Here is a 21,134-nt window from a genome sequence, read left to right on the forward strand (position 1 = left end):
TTTAGTTCTTCACTTTCTGCCGTAAGGGTGGTGTCATCTGCATATATGAGGTTATTGATATTTCTCCTGGCAATCTTGATTCCAGCTTGTGATTCCTTCAGCCCAGCATTTCTCATGATTACTCTGCATATAAGTTAAATAAGCAGAGTGACAATATACAGCCTTGATGTACTCCTTTTCCTATTTGGAACCAGTCTGTTGTTCCATGTCCAGTTCTAACTGTTGCTTCCTGACGTGTACACAGGTTTCTCAAGAGGCAGTTCAGGTGGTCTGGTATTCCCATCTCTTTCAGAATTTTCCACAGTTTATTGTGATCCACACAGTCAAAGGCTTTGGCGTAGTCAATAAAGCAGAAATAGATGTTTTTCTGGAACTCTCTTGGTTTTTCAAAGATCCAGTGAATGTTGGCAATTTGATCTCTGGTTCCTCTGCCTTTTCTAAAACCAGCTTGAACATCTGGAAGTTCATGGTTCACATATTGCTGAAGCTTGGCTTGCAGAATTTTGAGCATTACTTTACTAGTGTGTGCTGCTGCTGCTGCTAAGTCACTTTAGTCATGTCCGACTCTGTGTGACCCCAGAGACGGCAGCTCTACAGGCTCCCCTGTCCCTGGGATTCTCCAGGCAAGAACACTGGAGTGGGTTGCCATTTCCTTCTCCAATGCATGAAAGTGAAAAGGGAAAGTGAAGTTGCTCAGTCGTGTCCGACTCTTAGCGACCCCATGGACTGCAGCCTACCAGGCTCCTCCGTCCATGGGATTTTCTAGGCAAGAGTATTGGAGTGGGGTGCCATTGCCTTCTCCAACTAGTGTGTGAGATGAGTGCAATTGTGCATTAGTTTGAGCATTCTTTGGAATTACCTTTCTTTGGGGTTGGAATGAAAACCGACTTTTTCCAGTCCTCTGGCCACTGCTGATTTTTCCAAGTTTGCTGACATGAAAAGTGCAGCACTTTCACAGCATCATCTTTTAAAATTTGAAAGAGCTCAACCCGAATTCCATAGCCTCCATTAGGTTTGTTCATAGTGATGCTTCCTACGGCCGACCTGAGTTCACATTCGAGGATGTCCAGCCCTAGGTGAGTGTGAGTGATCACACCATGGTGATTATCTTGGTCGTGAAGATCTTTTTTGTACAGTTCTTCTGTGTATTCTTGCCACCTTTTCTTAATATCTTCTGCTTCTGTTAGGTCCATACCATTTCTGTCCTTGATTGAGCTCATCTTTGCATGAAATATTCCCTTGGTATCTCTAATTTTCTTGAAGAGATCTCTAGTCTTTCCCATTCTATTGCCTTCCTCTATATTTTTGCATTGATCACTGAGGAAGGCTTTCTTATCTCTCCTTGCTATTCTTTGGAACTCTGCATTCAAATGGGTATGTCTTTCCTGTTCTCCTTTGCTTTTTGCTCCTCTTCTTTTCACAGCTATTTGTAAGGCCTCTTCAGACAGCCATTTTGCTGTTTTGTATTTCTTTCTCTTGGGAATGGTCTTGATCCCCATCTCCTGTTCAATGTCACAAATCTTTGTCCATAGTTCATCAGGCACTCTGTCTATCACATCTAGTCCCTTAAATCTATTTCTCACTTCCACTGTATAGTCATAAGGGATTTGATATAGGTCATACCTGAATGGTCTAGTGGTTTTCCCCACTTTCTTCAATTTAAGTCTGAATTTGCCAGTAAGGAGTTCATGATCTGAGCCACAGTCAGCCCCTGGTCTTGTTTTTTCTGACTGTATAGAGATTCTCTGTCTTTGGCTGCAAAGGAGATAATCAATCTGATTTCAGTGTTGACCATCTGGTGATATCTATGTATAGAGTCTTCTCCTGTGTTTTTGGAAGAGGGTGTTTGCTATCACCACCGCTTTCTCTTGGCAGAGCTCTGTTAGCCTTTGTCCTGCTTCATTCTGTACTCCAAGGCAAAATTTGCCTGTTACTCCAGGAGTTTCTTGACTTCCTACTTTTGCATTCCTGTCCCTTATAATGAAAAGGACATCTTTTTGGGGTGTTAGTTCTAGCAGATCTTGTAGGTCTTCATAGAACCATTCAACTTCAGCTTCTTCAGCATTACTTGTCAGGGCATAGACTTGGATTACTGTGATATTGAACGGTTTGCCTTGGAAATGAACAGAGATCATGCTGTCGTTTTTGAGATTCCATCCAAGTACTGCATTTTGGACTCTTTTGTTGACCATGATGGCTACTCCATTTATTCTAAGGGATTCTTGCCCACAGTAGTAGATATAATGGTCATCTGAGTCAAATTCACCCATTCCAGTCCATCTTAGTTTGCTGATTCCTAGAATTTCGATGTTCACTCTTGCCGTCTCCTGTTTGACCACTTCCAATTTGCCCTGATTCGTGGACCTAGCATTCCAGGTTCCTATGCAATATTGCTCTTTACAGCGTTGAATCTTGCTTCTATTACCAGTCCCATCCACAACTGGGTATTGTTTTTCCTTTGGCTCCATCCCTTCATTCTTTCTGGAGTTATTTCTCCATTGATCTCCAGTAGCTTTCTCATGTTCCTTTACCTGCTAAATAGTTCTCTGCCTTTTCATTTTGTTTAGATTGCTGTGTTTGGGGTGGCCTTTCTGTATTCTTGCCATTTGTGGCTCCTCTTTATTGTAGAGGTTCCTCCCTGAGGATGGGGTTGGACGAGTGGCTTGTCAAGGTTTCCTGTTTAGGGAAGCTTGCGTCTGGTGTTCTGGTGGGTGGAGCTGAATTTCTTCTCTCTGGAGTGCAGTGATGTGTTCTGTAGTGAGTTTTGAGATGTGTGTGGGTTTGGTGTGGCTTTGGACAGCCTGTATATTACAGCTCAGGTCTATGTTCCTGCTTTGTTGAAGAATTAGCTTGGTGTGTCTTGCTCTGAAAATTGTTGGCTCTTGGGCAGAGCTTGGTTTCAGTGTAGGTATAGAGGCTTTTGGCTGAGCTCTTATCAATTAATGTTCCCTGGAGTCAGGAGTTCTCTGGTGTTCTCAGGTTTTGGATTTAAGCCTCCTGCCTCTGGTTTTCAGTCTTATCTTGAAGTAGTCTCAAGACTTCTCCATCCATACAGCACCAATGATAAAACATCTAGGTTAATGGTAAAAGGTTCTCCACAGTGAGGGACACCCAGAAAGGTTCGCTGATTTACATGGAGCAGAGAAGAGGGAGGAGGGAGATAAAGGTGACTAGGAGGAGAAGAGGGGGAATCAAAAGGGGAGAGAGCAATCTAGCCAGTAATCAAATTCCTATGTGCTCTCCACAGCCTGGAACACCCAGAGAGGTTCACGGAGTTACATGGAGAAGAGAAGAGAAGAGGGAGGAAGGAGATAGAGTTGCTAGAAGGAGAAGGGTGGTGGGGGGGTGGTCAAAAGGATAGAGGCAAATTTAGCCAGTTATCAGTTTCCTAAGTGTTCACCACATCCTGGAATACCCAAAGAGATTAACAGAGTTTGGTAGAGAAGAGATGGGGGAGGGAGGAGATAGAGGTGACCTAGGGGAGAAAAAGGAGAGTCAAAAGGGGGAGAGGGCAATCAAGCCAGTAATCACACTCCTAGGTAAAAATGGGTACTGAAGATTGGATTCTTAAAGGTACAAAATTAATAACAAATACCAAAAAGCAAAGATTAAAAATCTAGAGTAGAGTTTAGACTCTCAAAAATACAATATTAAAAAAACAAAAACACACAACCACAAAAATTATAAAAATATATATGAAATTTACTTTAAAAATAGGGTCTTTCTTTTGCAAGGCAGGTTATAAAAATGAAAATTAAAGCAGTAATAAAGGACTTAAAAATTAAAAAATTTAAAAATATTAATAGTAAAAATATATCTAGGAATTTCTCTGGAGCTGTTGTGGGCAGTGTGGAGTCAGTTCAGTTTCAGATACTTCCTTGTTACAGCTTATACTTCTCAAGGTCTGTAGGCCCCTTCCAAAGTAGTTGGTGCCAACTACAGGATTTTAAATGACTGTTGCACCTGTCACTTCCAAAGACGTTCCCTCTGTTTATTTTGGCTTCTTCTGTTTGCAAGTCTCTTCAGTGTCTAATTTCTGCCCTGACACAAGGGGGCGAAGGTGGTCACGTATTTAGGCTCACTTGTTCAGTCGTGCTGTGGGGAGGGAGGAAAACTGCAAACAAATATGCCTGGCGTGTGTGGCGAGTGCTCACAGTGTCTATGACACACTGGGTTTGCCCCTGCTCAGGTTGTGTGTGTTTTCCCAGTCTACACTGCTCAGGCTCCAGGTTGCTCTACAGGGGAATTATCTAAAGCAGGCCCTGCGTTGCGTGCACCTCCCAGGTCTAAGCCACTCAGGTTCAGCTTCTCGGGTATTCCATAAAGATGCAGACTCGATTGGGCCTGTGTTTTGTGTCCTTCCCAGGTCCAAGTGGTTCAGGTGACCAGGTGCTTGGCAAGTGCACTCTCCTCAGGTGGAGTGGTGCATTGTATCACCTTCCTGGTCCCAGCTGCTCGGTTTCCTGGGTGCGCAGTGGGAGTGCCATCTCAGGTGTGCCTAGTGTCTCCTCTGGGGAGCTGATCTCTGGTTGCGACCCTCCTGATGGATGTCAACTATCCAGGATCCCAGGTAGACTTGGTTAGCAACCGGGAGCCTGCTCGCAGTTTTGTCGCAGATGCCATCTCTGGAACCAAGACTGCCCCTTTCCAGCTCTGGTTGTCGCCCACCTGCCTCTCTGTCTCCGGCAGGGGATGGGCCAGCCTACAGCTGGCTAGCTCTCCTCTGGTATTTGCTCAGTCCTTTGTTCTGTGAGCGGGCTGGCAGTGCCTTAGTTTAGAGCTTTTTTCAGGAAAGTTCTCTCTCTCTCTCTCTTTTTTTTCTCTCTCTGGCTATCCCACTGTTTGGATTGCTATCTCATTTAGCTCCCTCAGATTGTCCTCAGGGCATTCAGACCTGGTCCCTACCCTAAGCAATGCCGCCTGCACCTCCCTGTTCATCCCCTGCTTGCTGCTGGTGGACGCTAGCATCTGGGCTACTTCTCCACTGTGAGTTGCTGTCAGGTGTGTAATCTGTGGGTTTTATTTATTCATTTATTTATTTATTTTTCCTCCCAGTTATGTTGCCCTCTGAGATTCCAAAACTCCCCACAGACCCGCCGGTGAGAGGGTTTCCTGGTGTTTGGAAACTTCTCCTCTTTTATGCCTCCCTCTCCGGGATGGGTCTCCATCCCTAACTCTTTTGTCTCTCTTTTAATCTTTTATATTTTGTCCTACCTCCTTTAAAAGATAATGGGCTGCCTTTCTGGGTGCCTGGTGTCCTCTGCGAGTGTTCAGAAGTTGTTTTGTGGAACTTGCTCAGCATTCAAATAATCTTTTGATGAATTTGTGGGGGAGAAAGTGGTCTCCTGGTCCTATTCCTCTGCCATCTTAGGACTGCCCCTCACTATGAACTTTTATCTTAAAACTGTTTTTTCCTGAATCTCATGAGTTTTAATATGCTGTGCTTGCATTTTTGTTTGTCTCAACGTACTTTTTGATTCTCTTCTTTGAATCATCAATTGTTCAATAGCACATTGTTTAATCTCCATATCTTTGTGCATTTTCCAGTTTTCTTCTTGTAATTGATTTCTTGATTTGTACCATTTTGGTTGGAAAAGATAGTTGATATGATTTTAATCTTCTTAATTTATTAATACCTTTTTTGTACTCTATCATATGATCTATTCTGGAGAATCTTTCATCTGTGCTTAGAAGAACATATTCTGTTGCTTTTGGATGGAGTCTTCCTTATATGTCTGTTAAGTGCATTCTGACTTTTAAGTGGGAATGCCTAGCTCATTAAAAAATATTTTTAAATTTATTTTTTAATGTAAATTTATTTATTTTAATTGGAGGCTAATTACTTTACAATATTGTATTGGTTTTGCCATACATCAACATGAATCCACCACGGGTGTACACAAATTTAATATAGTTATCAATAGGTGTTTTATTTCTATAAATCTATCATTTTTGTTCCACTTGTTCACTCAATTTATATTCCACTCTTCCTCCTTCATTGTTTTATTATTCTTGGAATAATTATATATTAAAATAATTATTTTTGTTTGTCCTTCTCCTTTCAGTTCAGTTCAGTCGCTCAGTCGTGTCCGACTCTTTGCGACCCCAGGAATTGCAGCACGCCAGGCCTCCCTGTCCATCACCAACTCCCGGAGTTCACCCAAACTCATATCCATTGAGTCGGTGATGCCATCCAGCCATCTCATCCTCTGTTGTCCCCTTCTTTATATTCCTTTATTTCTCCTTTTCTTCCTTCTTCTGGAATAGTTTAAGTTTTTGTGCTACTGTAAATTTCTATTGGCATCAAACTATTTTTTTCTTTTTTAGTGTTTTTTCTTGAGATTACAGTGCATTTGCATGTGTTAAGTCGCTTCTGTGGCCCTATGGACTGTAGCCTGCCAGGCTTCTCTGTCCATGGAATTCTCCAGGCAAGAATACCAGAGTGGATTGCCCTCCTCCATTGCAATCCATGCCCTCCTCCAGGAGATCTTCCTGACCCAGTGATTGAACCCACGTCTTCTGTGTCTTTTGCATTGGCAGGCAGGTTCTTTACCACTAGCACCACCTGAGAAGCCCCTGAGGTTACAATTTGCATCCTTATATATTTACAGTCTTAAAATTAATACTATTAAATTTTGTTTAAAATACAAGGACACTGAAATTGTGTATGGCTATTTAACTTGTTCCACTTCCTTTATGTTAAAGTTATCACATGTATATTTTGTATATTATGAACATATCATTAATATTATAAATTTTGCTTTAAAGCAAGGTTGGCAAAACTTTTGTAAAGGGCATGGAAAAGCTAAACAAATTACCTATGGTCATAAACCTTAATTTAAGAGAGAAATACTTGATTGATGATAAAAACTAAACTGCAAATCATTATGTACTATATCTCTGAGTTTATGAAAACCTTACTAGAACCCAGAAATTCCTTCTTGTTTCCACAAGTGCATGCAACAATTACATTGAAAAAACATAGCAGCAAGAGGGATACATATCAGTTTCTCATCTTAGAGGGAAACTGAATAGTTTTCAAGAATATGGCCAGTCCAGGTTCGATGCACGATACTGGATGCTTGGGGCTGGTGCACTGGGACGACCCAGAGGGAGGGTATGGGGAGGGAGGAGGGAGAAGGGCTCAGGATGGGGAACACAGGTATACCTGTGGCGGATTCATTTTGATATTTGGCAAAACTAATACAATATTGTAAAGTTTAAAAATAAAATAAAATTAAAAAAAAATGAGTAAGATAAAAGTAAAATTCTTAGCTTCACTTATGCAGCTTACTGTTATTGAGTAAGCTATAGTGAAACATTTCCAATCACCCCATTAAAAAAAAAAAAAAAAAAGAATATGGCCAATCAGGTCATGTTTGGAGAGGACCCTATATTAAGTTCCAAAGAGAATGAGCTGAATTTTTAGTGACATCAGCACTTTTAATCAACACTCCAATTTATTTGTCAAGAACAAAGCACCTGCCTTAATTTTCTGAAGAGCAAGTGCTGTTAGTAGGCTACAAGCTGAAGATGATTAGCCTTGGAGTCACTTAACTGGCACTGTTGATTTATATGATTGAATCAACTGGCACTGTTGATTTATATGATTGAATCATAAATCATTTATATGATTTATATGGCATCATATGACTTAAGACCTGTTAGGCTTGGTCATTAATTTGTTCTTTGACATGGAGAGAATAAAATATGTTTGTGCCTCAGCCACCTCACTTATAAAATAAAAGGATTAGATAAGGCATTTTTTTCAAACTCCATGACTTTCTTTATAATCTAGTTATTGTGTTTTTCCTTATCTCAGGGCACAGTCATATTAACATCTCTGACTTCTGTTCTGCATGATGATAACGAGTTTTCCAACCCAGGGCAGTTTGATCCTGGTCACTTCCTGGATGAAAGTGGCAACTTTAAGAAGACTGACCACTTCATGGCTTTTTCAGCAGGCAAGCATGCTTCATTTTTGTCTGTACATTAGAGGTCAAATGAGAGGAGGAAGAGCTTTGTATGGAGGCAACTCTGAGCTGGACAAATTGTCATTTTCATGAGTCCAGAGGCACCACTCCCAAGGTGCAGATAATTTCTGATTGGATTGGAGGCTGCACTCACTGAGTTCTGCCCTCTCACCCACCTCTGACAATCTTAAGGGCTCCTTGTAGAAGTCTAGTTCCACTGAGACTTTTCTCCCCCGTCCAGAGATGCCATTCACTCAATAAATGTCTCTGAGGACCTTATATGTAGTAGACCCATGCTCACTCAGATCCAGGGATAGAAATGTGAATAAGGGACAGCTCTCCTTTAAGAAAGAGGAATGTGAGTTAACAGATGATGATACTCCAGAGAGACAAGTGCTATTCAAAAGGCTTCTGTGGAAACCCAGAGAGAGGAGCTCCTGAATCTTACATTTTGGGAGCAGGGCAGAGGACAGAGTAGTTGGAACAAAAGAGAAATTTTCTTGCAGGAAGAAATATTTTAGTATCTTCCTTTAATTTGGGGAGGTCCTTGAAAGAAAGAGGCAGGGTACTCAAAAAGTTTCATTAAAGGCAGTTTAATGAAGAGACTCTTTTCAGAGGTGTGGACATGATTAACTGAAGTATCAAGGAATGGTCAAGTACTCAGGGATGAGCATCAACAGGACAATGTCATCATCCTATGTCAGAAGGACTGGGAGAAGGAGGGTGTTGCTGGAACCCAAGCAGATCTTTAGCAAAGAGAGAATGGATGCCTCAGCAGGAGATGGGTCTATAGGCTGGAGAATACAGCCACTGCTGAAATTGTGGCCTGACAGGCCGGGACTGAGGGAGGGCATACTCTAACCTTCTCAATGTCTAATCCTGAGTTTATTCACGGTGAAGAAGGGAACTAACTAGTGGGGTTATGCAGTCCATAGAAATCAACTTCCTAAATACACAGTAGGTGTAAAAGAAAAACAAACACAGTATGGATCTGGAAAAATGGAGAAATGGAGAGTGTTCAGCACAGTCCAAAGGATAAGGGTAGAAAGTAGAGGGTGAAGGGCCTTTCCTACAGAAGGAACTGAAATAGGGATAGAAATAGGAGGTTCACTCCTCATTGAACATCCAGGAAAATAGGTTTGAAGGAATGCTTGATGCTTGGTCCCAAGATTATGAACAATGCCCAGAATTTGATCTCAAAATGAGATCCTGCTAATCTTTTCCTTATCTACTTCCTGAATTTTGGGTCCATTGTTTCATAACAAACTGGCTTAAGATTTCTGCCCAGTTTGTGGGGTTTGCAGGATTGCTTTGTCTTGGCACTGTAGTATCATTATAAGACCTAAGGCTTTACTTTCTTGTTGCTGTTCAGTTGCTAAGTCATGTTCGACTCTTTGCAACCCCATGGATGGCAGCACACCAGGCCCTCTGTCCTCCACTGTCTCCCGGAGTTTGCTCAAATTCATGTCCATTGAGTTGGTGATACTATCTAACCATCTCATCCTCTGTCACATCCCTTCTCCTTTTGCCTTTACTTTATGAGCTTATATTCCAGGGTGTGGGACACAGGATAATTATAATTTCATGTGAAACATTTTGTATTAGAAGTATTTATGAGTCTTGTGGAAAACCAGCAAAAGAATGAATTATATCCCCCTGGATAGATCAAAGAACTCTGTATAGAGCAGGTGACACCTGTGGTGGATCTAGAAGGATGTAGATAATCTCAGCAGGAAGAGCTGAGGGAAACAATATTTCAGTTGGAGGAATGACTGGATACTCATAACACTTGAAATAGCTAGTGTGTCTGGGGGTTAGAGAATGGTTAATAATATTTGTGTCAAGTTTGTGACATTTCTTTTTATACTTGGCAATGGTAAACTGTCGAATTGGAAGTAGATGGAAAAATATAGTGTGGAGCTCATGTTATTTGGGATGGGTGAGTGTGTATGTAGAAAGATATTACTGGCAAGCCTCAGTAAAGCAATATTGACATGGGTGTACAGAACAGACTCCGTTTAATAGAGAATGTACACTGAAATCTGTTCTGAGGAAATGAAGCAAACCGGATTTTGGTGTAAATAGAAGAAGCCATAGGTTAATTTGTCTTTTATTAATTTGTTTGTTTATGTATTTACTCATTCCATATTTATTTATGCTCCCCTTTGTGATATGTTAGAAATAGAATTGAACAACTATTTAATTTATGTGTCATTTTTAGGAAAAAGAGTTTGTGTTGGAGAAGGCCTGGCCCGCATGGAGCTGTTTTTACTCCTGGTCAGCATTTTACAGCATTTTACCTTGAAATCTGTGGTTGATCCAAAGCACATTGATACTGCACCAAGTTTCAAAGGGTTAATCTCTATTCCACCCTTCTGTGAGATGTGTTTCATTCCAGTCTGAAGAAAGGGCTGACTGCCAGGTTGCAGAGTGAGCCTCTCCAGCTCCATCTACACAAGCTGATGCTCTCTGTCCTGGCTGTTACCCATTGTCCAACTCTCCCTTACCTTTAGGAGTGACATTCTTGAGCCCTGCCTGTTCTAATTTTCTTTAAGATTCAGTTCAAGTTTTTTTTGCATGAAATAAAACAGTTTTGTCCCCAATAATTTTTTTTTAAATTACAGTCCTGAGATCTTAAGCTACATCCCATTTATTGTGTATACCAAATGGAGGGCACCTTATAAATGTCATATTTTATTAAAAATTAAAATTGGCAATTATCCCATGTGATAAAATTTTTAAAAATGTATTCATCTCTTACTCCTATTTAGCTCTCTGGGGGAATGATCTCTTGATAGTTTGGATGTACAATTTTGCCTTTTCCCAATGTTTATTAAAAATATAATTATGTGTTTGATGGGTATGTTTGTGTATATATGTATATACATGCAAAAGAAATCAGGTGAAGATGACTCCAGCTAGAGGGAATAGTATGAGATAAAACTTGAATTTATTAGTCTTTCCAGAGATGTTCTTCCTCTTTCCCCTAGTGATTAAACACACACACACACACACACACACACACAGACATACAGACATATAAAGGCAAAGAAGAGGGGAAGGTAATTAATATACATGTGGGTTATATTTGAACATACACAGAGAAATCTATGTGTGTGTTTAGTGTTCATGTGTGTATGTATTGCTTATAGCTATGGTTTTTTGGTGACATTATATAATAGCATAAAGTTGATATTTTCACAAGCAGTGTAAGTTAATGTATCTCATAATACTCTGTTAATAGATATGATAATTTTTTAAAATTATCTTCCTATTCAAGGATATTTATATTATTTTTGAAAGCTTGTTAATATAAAAATGCTACTATTAATACATGCACACATCTTCTATTATTCCTTTACTGTCTCTTCAGGATAGTTTCTTAGAAGTGGTGTGGCTGCACATATATATGCACTTTAATTTTTCATAGATACAGAAGCATAATGCCCTAAAAATTACACATCTGCTTCAGTTCAGTTCAGTTCAGTCGCTCAGTCGTGTCTGACTCTTTGTGACCCCATGAATCACAGCACGCCAGGCCTCCCTGTCCATCACCAACTCCTGGAATTCACTCAAAATCATGTCCATCGAGTCAGTGATGCCATCCAGCCATCTCATCCTCTGTTGTCCTCTTCTCCTCCTGCCCCCAATCCCTCCCAGCATCAGTCTTTTCCAATGAGTTAAGGAACTCATTGGAAGTTAAGGAACATGATAAAAAGCTGACCAAACCAAACAAAAGAGGAAGAGATAGAGAGTCTAACTGAAGAGAATTCAGAATAATGATAGTAAAAATAATCCAAAATCCTGAAAACAAAATGGAGTTACAGATAAATAGTCCTGAGGCAAGAATTGAGAAGAGGGAAGAAAAGTTTAACAAGGACCTAGAAGAAATAAAAAAGTCAATCAATAATGAATAATGCAATAAACTGAGATCAAAAGCACTCCGGAGGGAACCAACAGTAGAATAACTGAGGCAGAAGATAGGATAAGTGAGGTGGAATATAGAATGGTAGAAATAAATGAAGCAGAGAGGAAAGAAGAAAACAGAATTTTAAAAAGTGAGGACAACCTCAGAGACCTCTGGGACAATGTTAAACACCACAACATTTGAATCATAGAAGTCCCCAAAGAACAAGACAAAAAGAAAGGCTATGAGAAAGTACTTGAGGAGATTATAGTTGAAAACTTCCCTAAAATGGGGAAGGAAATAGCCACCCAAGTCCAAGAAACCCAAAGAATCCCAAATAGGATAAACCAAGGTGAAACAACCCAAGACACATATTAATCAAATTAACAAAGATCAAACACAAAGAACAAATACTAAACACAGCAAGGTAAAAACAACAAATAAAACACAAGGGGATTCCCATAAGGATAATAGTAGATCTTTCAATAGAAACTCTTCAGGCCAGAAGGGAATGGCAGGACATACTGAAAGTGACATACTGAAAGAGAAAAATCTACAATTCAGATTATTGTACCCAGCTAGGATCTCATTCAAATATGAAGGACAAATCAAAAGCTTTATAGACAAGCAAAAGCTGAGAGAATTCAGTACCACCAAACGAGCTCTTCAACAAATACTAAAGGATCTTCTCTAGACAGGAAACACAGAAAAGGTTTATAAACTTGAACCCAAAATAACAAAGCAAATGGCAACGGGATCACACTTATCAATAATTACCTTAAATGTAAATGGGTTGAATGCTCCAACCAAAAGACAAAGACTGGCTGAAGGGATACAAGACCTCTATATATGCTGTCTACAAGAGACCCACCTCAAACCTAGGGGCACATACAGATCAAAAGTGAAGGGCTGGAAAAAGATATTTCACACAAATGGAGACCCAAAGAAAGCAGGAGTAGCATTACTCATATCAGATGAAATAGACTTTGAAATAAAGGCCATGAAAAGAGACAAAGAAGGACCTACATAATGATCAAAAGATCAATCCAAGAAGAAGATATAACAATTATAAATATATATGCACCCAACATAGGAGCACTGCAATATGTGAGACAAATGTTAACAAGTATGAAAGGGGAAATTAACAGTAACACAATAATAGTGGGAGACTTTAATACCCCACTCACTCCTGTGGATATATCAACTAAACAGAAAATTAGCAAGGAAACACAAACTTTAAATGATACAATGGACCAGTTAGACCTAATTGATATCTATAGGACATTTCACTCTAAAACAATGTATTTCACCTTTTTCTCAAGGGCACACAGAACCTTCTCCAGGACAGATAACATCCTGGGCTATAAATCTAGCCTTGGTAATTTACAAAATTTGAAATCATCTCAAGCATCTTTTCTGATCACAGTACGGTGAAATTAGATGTCAACTACAGGAAAAAAAATATTAAAAATACAAACATATAAAGGCTAAATAACACACTTCTGAATAACCAACAAACCAGAGAAAACACAAAACCCCAAAGCCTATGGGATTCAGTAAAAGCAGTGCTAAGGGGAAGGTTCATAGCAATACAAGCCTACATCAAGAAGCAGGAGAGAAATCAAATAAATAACCTAACACTACACCTAAAGCAACTAGAAAAAGAAGAAATGAAGCACCCCAGGGTTAGTAGAAGGAAAGAAATAATAAAATTTACAGCAGAACTAAATGCAACATAAACAAAGAGACCATAGCCAAAATCAACAAAGCTAAAAGCTGGTTCTTTTAGAAGATAAATAAAATTGACAAACCATTAGCCAGCTCATCAAGAAACAAAGGGAGAAGAATCAAATCAACAAAATTACAAATGAAAATGGAGAAATCACAACAGGTAACACAGAAATACAAAGGATCATAAGAGACCACTATCAGCAACTATATGCCAATAAAATGGACAACTTGGAAGAAATGGACAAATTCTTAGAAATGTACAACTTTGCAAAACTGAACCAGGAAGAAATGGAAAATCTTAACAGACCCATCACAAGCATGGAAATAGAAACTGTAATCAGAAATCTTCCAGCAAACAAAAGCCCAGGACCAGATGGCTTCACAGTGGAATTCTATCAAAAATTTACAGAAAAGCTAACACCTATCCTACCCAAACCCTTCCAGAAAATAGCAGAAGAAGGTAAACTTCCAAACTCATTCTATGAGGCCACCATCACCCTAAAACAAAAACCAGACAAAGATGCCACAAAAAATAAAACTACAGGCCAATATCACTGATGAATATAGATGCAAAAATCCTTAACAAAATCCTAGCAAACAGAATCCAACAACATATTAAAAAAATCATACATCATGACCAAGCGGGCTTTATCCCAGGGATGCAAGGATTCCTCAATATTCGCAAATCAATCATTGTGATACACCACATTAACAAATTGAAAGATAAAAACCATATAATTATCTCAATAGATGCAGAGAAAACCTTTGACAAAATGCAACACCCTCCAGAAAGCAGGCAAAGAAGCAACATATCTCAACCTGATAAAAGCCATACATGATAAACTCACAGCAAATATTTTCCTCAATGGTGAAACATTGAAAGCATTTCCCCTAAAGTCAGGAACTAGAGAAGGATGCCCACTCTCACCACTACTATTCAGCATAGTTTTGGGAGTTACAGCCACAGCAATCAGAGCAGAAAAAGAAATAAAAGGAATGCAGACTGGAAAAAGAAGAAGTAAAACTCTCACTGTTTGCAGATGACATGATCCTCTACATAGAAAACTCCAAAGACTCTACCAAAAAATAACTAGAGCTAATTAATGAATATAGAAAAGTTGCAGAAGATATAAATTAACACACAGAAATCCCTTACATTCCTATATACTAACAATGAGAAAGCAGAAAGAGAAATTGAGGAAACAATTTCTTTCACCAATGCAACAAAGAGAATAAAATACTTAGGAATAAATCTACCTAAAGAAACAAAAGACTTATATACTGAAAACTATAAAACACTGATGAAAGATATCAAAGATGACACAAATGATGGAGAAATATGCCATGTTCATGGAGCAGGAGAATCAATATAGTGAACATGACTATACTACCAAAAGCAATCTATAGATTCAATGCAATCTTTATCTAGCTACCAACGGTATTTTTTCAGATAATTAGAACAAATAATTTCAAGTTTGTATGGAAATACAAAAATCCTCGAATAGCCAAAGCAATCTTGAGAAAGAAGAATGCAACTGGAGGAATCAACCTGCCTGACTTCAGGCTCTACTACAAACCACAGTCATCAAGACAGTATGGTACTGCACAAAGACAGAAATGTAGATCAATGGAACAAAATAGAAAGCCCAGAGATAAATCCACATACCTATGGACACCTTATCTTTGACAAAGGAGGCAGGAATATACAATACAGAAAAGACAATGTCTTTAACAAGTGGTGCTGGGAAAACTGGTCAACCACTTGTAAAAGAATGAAACTAGAACACTTTCTAACACCATATACAAAAATAAACTCAAAATGGATTAAAGATCTAAATGTAAGACCAGAAACTAGAAAACTTCTAGAGGAAAACATAGGCAAAACACTCTCTGATGTGAATCATAGCAGGATCCTCTATGACCCACCTCCCAGAGTAATGGAAATAAAAGCAAAAATAAACCAATGGAACCTAATTAAAATTAAAAGCTTTTGCACAACGAAGGAAGCTATAAGCAAGGTGAAAAGAGAGCCTTCATAATGGGAGAAAATAATAACAAAAGAAGCAACTGACAAAGAATTTTTCTCAAAAATATACAAGCAGCTCCTGCAGCTCAATTCCAGAAAAATAAACTACCCAATCAAAAAATGGGCCAAAGAACTAAACAGACATTTCTCTAAAGAAGACATACAGATGGCTAACCAACACATGAAAAGATGCTCATCATCACTCATTAACAGAGAAATGCAAATCAAAACCACAATGAGGTACCATTTCACGCTGGTCAGAATGGCTGTTATCCAAAAGTCTACAAACAATAAATGCTGGAGAGGGTGTGGAGGAAATGGAACCCACTTACACTGTTGGTGGGAATGCAAACTAGTACAGCCACTATGGAGAACAGTGTGGAGAGTACTTAAAACCTGGAAATAGGACTACTGTATGACCCAGCAATTTCACTCCCAGGCATACACCTGAGGAAAACAGAATTGAAAGAGACACTTGTACCCCAATGTTCATCGCAGCACTGTTTATAATAGCCAGGACATGGAAGCAACCTAGATGTCCATTGGCAGACTAATGAATAAGAAAGCAGTGGTACATATACACAATGGAGTATTACTCAGCTATTAAAAAGAATGCAGTTGAATCAGTTCTAATGAGGTGGATGAAACTGGAGCCTATTATACAGAGTTAAGTAAGTCAGAAAGAAAAACACTAATATAGTATATTAATGCATATATATGGAATTTAGAAAGATTGTAACAATGACCTATATACAAGACAGTGAAAGAGATTCAGATATAAAGAACAGATTTTGGACTCTGTGGGAGAAGGCAAGGGTGGGATGATTTGAGAGAATAGCATTGAAACATGTATATTATCATATGTGAAATAGATTGCCAGTCCAGGTTTGATGCATGAGGCAGGGTGCTCAGGAATGGTGCACTGGGATGACCCTGAGGGATGGGATGGGGAGGGAGGTAGGAGGAAGGGTCAGAATGGGGAACACATGTACACCCATGGCTGATTCATGTGAATGTATGGCAAAAACCACCACAATATTGTAAAGTAATTAGCCTCCAATTAAAAATTTTTAAAAAAAGAAAAAATAGAGTAGCTCTCATAGAGTCAATGAAACAGTCTGAAACTCAGTTGTTGTTGCTAAATCACTTCAGTCGTGTCCGACTCTGTGTGACCCCATAGACGGCAGCCACCAGGCTCCCCCGTCCCTGGGATTCTCCAGGCAAGAACACTGAAGTGGGTTGCCATTTCCTTTTCCAATACATGAAAGTGAAAAGTGAAAGGGAAGTCGCTCAGGCGTGTCCGACTCTTCGCGACCCCATGGACTGCAGCCTACCAGGCTCCTCCGTCCATGGGATTTTCCAGGCAAGAATACTGGAGTAGGGTGCCGTCACCTTCTCTGCTGAAACTCAGTACTTGGGTGCAATATCAAAAACAACAAGACGATTTTGGTTCATTTCCAAGGCAAACCATTCAATATCACATAATCCAAACCTATGCCCCAACCACATTTGAATGAAAATCTTAAATCTTAACTGGTTGTCTTCAGATGGTGGTATAGATCATTGGTGATGCTATTGGTGGTGCTGTTTGTTAGGTTTTGTACTGAAAAACACACACTGTTTTGCTATCTCTTACAGCAGAATTCTTAAACTTTTTAGTTTTCTCTTCTTCTTGAACCTAAGCAGACTTGTTGCTGGAAATCTCTTTTTTGCTTTCCAGAAAAAGGCAGAGGCTTGTGTACAGACTCCCTGCTGAAGTCATAAGGAGAGTCAGCAGGACTGTGTCCTCCATAATGTCCTCTGAAAATTCCTATCTACTGCATTCACTTTCTCCTCTCTGGCCCAGTGATGGTAGTCCTGCTATAGTACTCTGGTTGCTTCTAGAAAGAAATGAGTTTCTCCAGCTGCAACCCACACAACTAAGGTGACCAGGCACTCACTCACTGCTTTCCATCTCCTCCACAGGAGAGGATGCTGCCAGCACACAGCTCAGTCCCAGGTGAGGGGAGGGGTCTACTGTGGAATTCTTCTCTCTCCACTGCATCTAAATTCATATCCTTCTTGCTCTGAAGTTATTTTTGAAGAAATTCTAGGTTCACACAAAACTGGGCAACATGTATTCATCCAACCAACAATTTATCCATGCCCACTTCCCTGTCCCCTCTGAAAACCACTAGTTTGTTTAATATGTCTGTGAGTCTGTTTCAGCTTTGCATACACATTCATTTGCTAAATATCACATTTCTCCCATCCATCCACTGATGGACACTGAGGATTTTCCACATTCGTCTACAGTGAATAATGCCAACTTGAACATGGGTGTGTAATATCTCCTTAGCATCACGATTTCATTTCGTTTATTAAATAGTCCAAAATGGGATTGCTGGGTCGTGTGGTAATTTCATTTTTAGTTTTTTGATTTACCTGTCTTCTGTTTTCCATAGAAGCTGCACCATTTTGTCTTTTCACCAACTGTATATATGGATTTCAATTTCTTCATATCCTTGCCAACACTTTTTTCTTTCTTATAATATTCAGCCTAACAGATGTAAGGAGCTATCTCATTGTGGTTTTGATTTGCATTCTCTGAAGATTACTGATGTTGAGCCCTCTTTCATACACCTGCTTGCCATTCTTGTTTTTCTTTAGAGGTATAGCTCTTCTAGTCCTTTGCCCATATTTAAAATAGGTTAATAGATTTTCTACCTTTTACTATTGAGTTTTAAGAGTTCCTATATGTTTTTGAGATTAACCCCTTATCAGATAGGACTTTCAGATATTTTTCTCCTGTTCTGTAAATTGTCTTCTAACATTTTCGACTGTTTTTGTTTTCTGTGTAGATTTTTGTTTTTATTGTCCCACTTGTCTAAGATCACTTTTGTTGCCTGTGCTTTTAGTGTCATAAGCATGAAATCATTGTCAGAATCAATGTCATGGAGATCACACCCTGTGTTATCTTCTAAAAGTTTTATAGTTTCAGGTCTTATATTTAGTCTTTTTAGTTGACTTTTTGGTCTGGTATAAAATAAGGGTCCACTTTTATTTATTTTTTTTTGCACATGAGTATCTATTTAGTGCTGCACTCAATATGTCAGCAAATTTGGAAAACTCAGCAGTGGCCACAGGACTGGAAAAGGTCAGTTTTCATTCCAATCCCAAAGAAAGGCAATGCCAAAGAATGCTCAAACTACCGCACAATTGCACTCATCTCACACGCTAGTAAAGTAATGCTCAAAATTCTCCAAGCCAGGCTTCAGCAATATGTGAACCATGAACTTCCTGATGTTCAAGCTGGTTTTAGAAAAGGCAGAGGAACCAGAGATCAAATTGCCAACATCCGCTGGATCATGGAAAAAGCGAGAGAGTTCCAGAAAAACATCTATTTCTGCTTTATTGACTATGCCAAAGCCTTTGTGTGGATCACAATAAACTGTGGAAAATTCTGAAAGAGATGGGAATACCAGACCACCTGACCTGCCTCTTGAGAAATTTGTATGCAGGTCAGGAAGCAACAGTTAGAACTGGACATGGAACAACAGACTGGTTCCAAATAGGAAAAGGAGTTCATCAAGGCTGTATATTGTCACCCTGTTTATTTAACTTATATGCAGAATACATCATAAGAAACGCTGGACTGGAAGAAACACAAGCTGGACTCAAGATTGCCGGGAGAAATATCAATAACCTCAGATATGCAGATGACACCACCCTTATGGCAGAAAGTGAGGAGGAGCTAAAAAGCCTCTTGATGAAAGTGAAAGTGGAGAGTGAAAAAGTTGGCTTAAAGCTCAACATTCAGAAAATGAAGATCATGGCATCCGGTCCCATCACTTCATGGGAAATAGATGGGGAAACAGTGGAAACAGTGTCAGACTTTATTTTTCTGGGCTCCAAAATCACTGCAGATGGTGACTGCAGCCATGAAATTAAAAGACGCTTACTCCTTGGAAGGAAAGTTATGACTAACCTAGATAGCATATTCAAAAGCAGAGACATTACTTGGCCAGCAAAGGTCTGTCTAGTCAAGGCTATGGTTTTTCCTGTGGTCATGTATGGATGTGAGAGTTGGACTGTGAAGAAAGCTGAGTGCTGAAGAATTGATGCTTTTAAACTGTGGTGTTGGAGAAGACTCTTGAGAGTCCCTTGGACTGCAAGGAGATCCAACCAGTCCATTCTGAAGGAGATCAGCCCTGGGATTTCTTTGCAAGGAATGATGCTAAAGTTGAAACTCCAGTACTTTGGCCACCTCATGCGAAGAGTTGACTCATTGGAAAAGACTCTGATGCTGGGAGGGATTGGGGGCAAGAGGAGAAGGGGACGACAGAGGATGAGATGGCTGGATGGCATCACTGACTCGATGGATGTGAGTCTGAGTGAACTCCGGGATTTGGTGATGGACAGGGAGACCTGGAGTGCTGCGATTCATGGGGTTGCAAAGAGTCGGACACGACTGAGCGACTGATCTGATCTGATCTGATGTATTTTTCCCGCATTATTTGTAAAAGAGACTGTTCTTTGCCCACTCAGTAGTGTTGGCATACTAGATGATGATCACATGACTCTGCAAACTTGGATTCATTTCTGGGCTCTCTATACTGTTATATTGCTCTGTGTCTATTTTTATGTTAGTACAATACTGTTTAATTACCTTTTAAATATATTCAAAATCAGGAATTGTGATGCCTCCAGCTTTGTCCTTCTTTTTCAAATTGCATTGGCTATTTGGAGTCTTGTGGTTCCACATGAATTTTAATGTTATTTCTATTTTTGTATAAAATGTCATTAGGATTTTGATGCATACTGCATGGAATATTAGATGGCTTTGGGTAGTATGGACACTTTAACAATATTAATTCTTCCAACCTATAAACATGGAATATCTTTCCATTTCTTTGTGTCTTTTGAAAGTTCTTTCAGCAATGTTTTGCATGGCTCGGTGTACAGGCTTTTGTTTTCTTGGTTATTAATTTTTTGATATTTTCCTTGCTACTACAGATGTTATTGTATTTCTAATTAACACATAGGTTATTAGTAGTATATAGAGAAGCAACTGATTTTTGCATATTGATTACCTTATGTTCTGCAAATTAACTGAATTATTCCATTTATTAGTTCATACAGGATTTTATTATGGAATCTTTATGATTTTCTTCATAAAAGGTCATGTCATCTGTGAACAGATAAAATATTAGTTCTTCCTTCTGATTTGAATGCTTTTTATTTTTTTTTCTAATTTCTCTAACTATGATTTCTAATATGATGTCAGGTATCAGTGGTGAGAGTGGATTTCCTTCCTTGCTCCAGAGCTTAGGGAAAGAGCTTTCAGTTTTTTGAAATCTATGATTCTAAGTACTGGTTTTCATATGGACTTATTATTCCTAGTCTGTTGAGTTTTTTTGTAATGAAAGCTTGTTGAATGCTGTCAAATGCTTTTATTACATGCATTCAGAAAATCATGTGATTTTTATTCCTTGTTGTGGTAATGTTGTATATCATA

General features: G+C 39.2%; 1 protein-coding gene across 1 annotated transcript in view; it reads left to right on the plus strand.

Moving 5' to 3' along the window:
• LOC113884506 (cytochrome P450 2C31) overlaps positions 1 to 10,825 on the plus strand; it is a 47,578-nt gene extending 36,753 nt beyond the window's left edge. Inside the window, exons 8-9 of the mRNA XM_027529126.1 lie at positions 7,823 to 7,964; positions 10,195 to 10,825. Coding sequence (XP_027384927.1) covers positions 7,823 to 7,964; positions 10,195 to 10,376 — 324 coding nt within the window. The 3' untranslated portion in view covers positions 10,377 to 10,825. The remainder of the gene's footprint in view (positions 1 to 7,822; positions 7,965 to 10,194) is intronic.
• The last annotated feature ends 10,309 nt before the right edge of the window (positions 10,826 to 21,134 follow it).

The sequence above is a fragment of the Bos indicus x Bos taurus genome, chromosome 26, assembly GCF_003369695.1.
Source record: "Bos indicus x Bos taurus breed Angus x Brahman F1 hybrid chromosome 26, Bos_hybrid_MaternalHap_v2.0, whole genome shotgun sequence".
NCBI classification, from domain to species: Eukaryota; Metazoa; Chordata; class Mammalia; order Artiodactyla; family Bovidae; genus Bos; species Bos indicus x Bos taurus.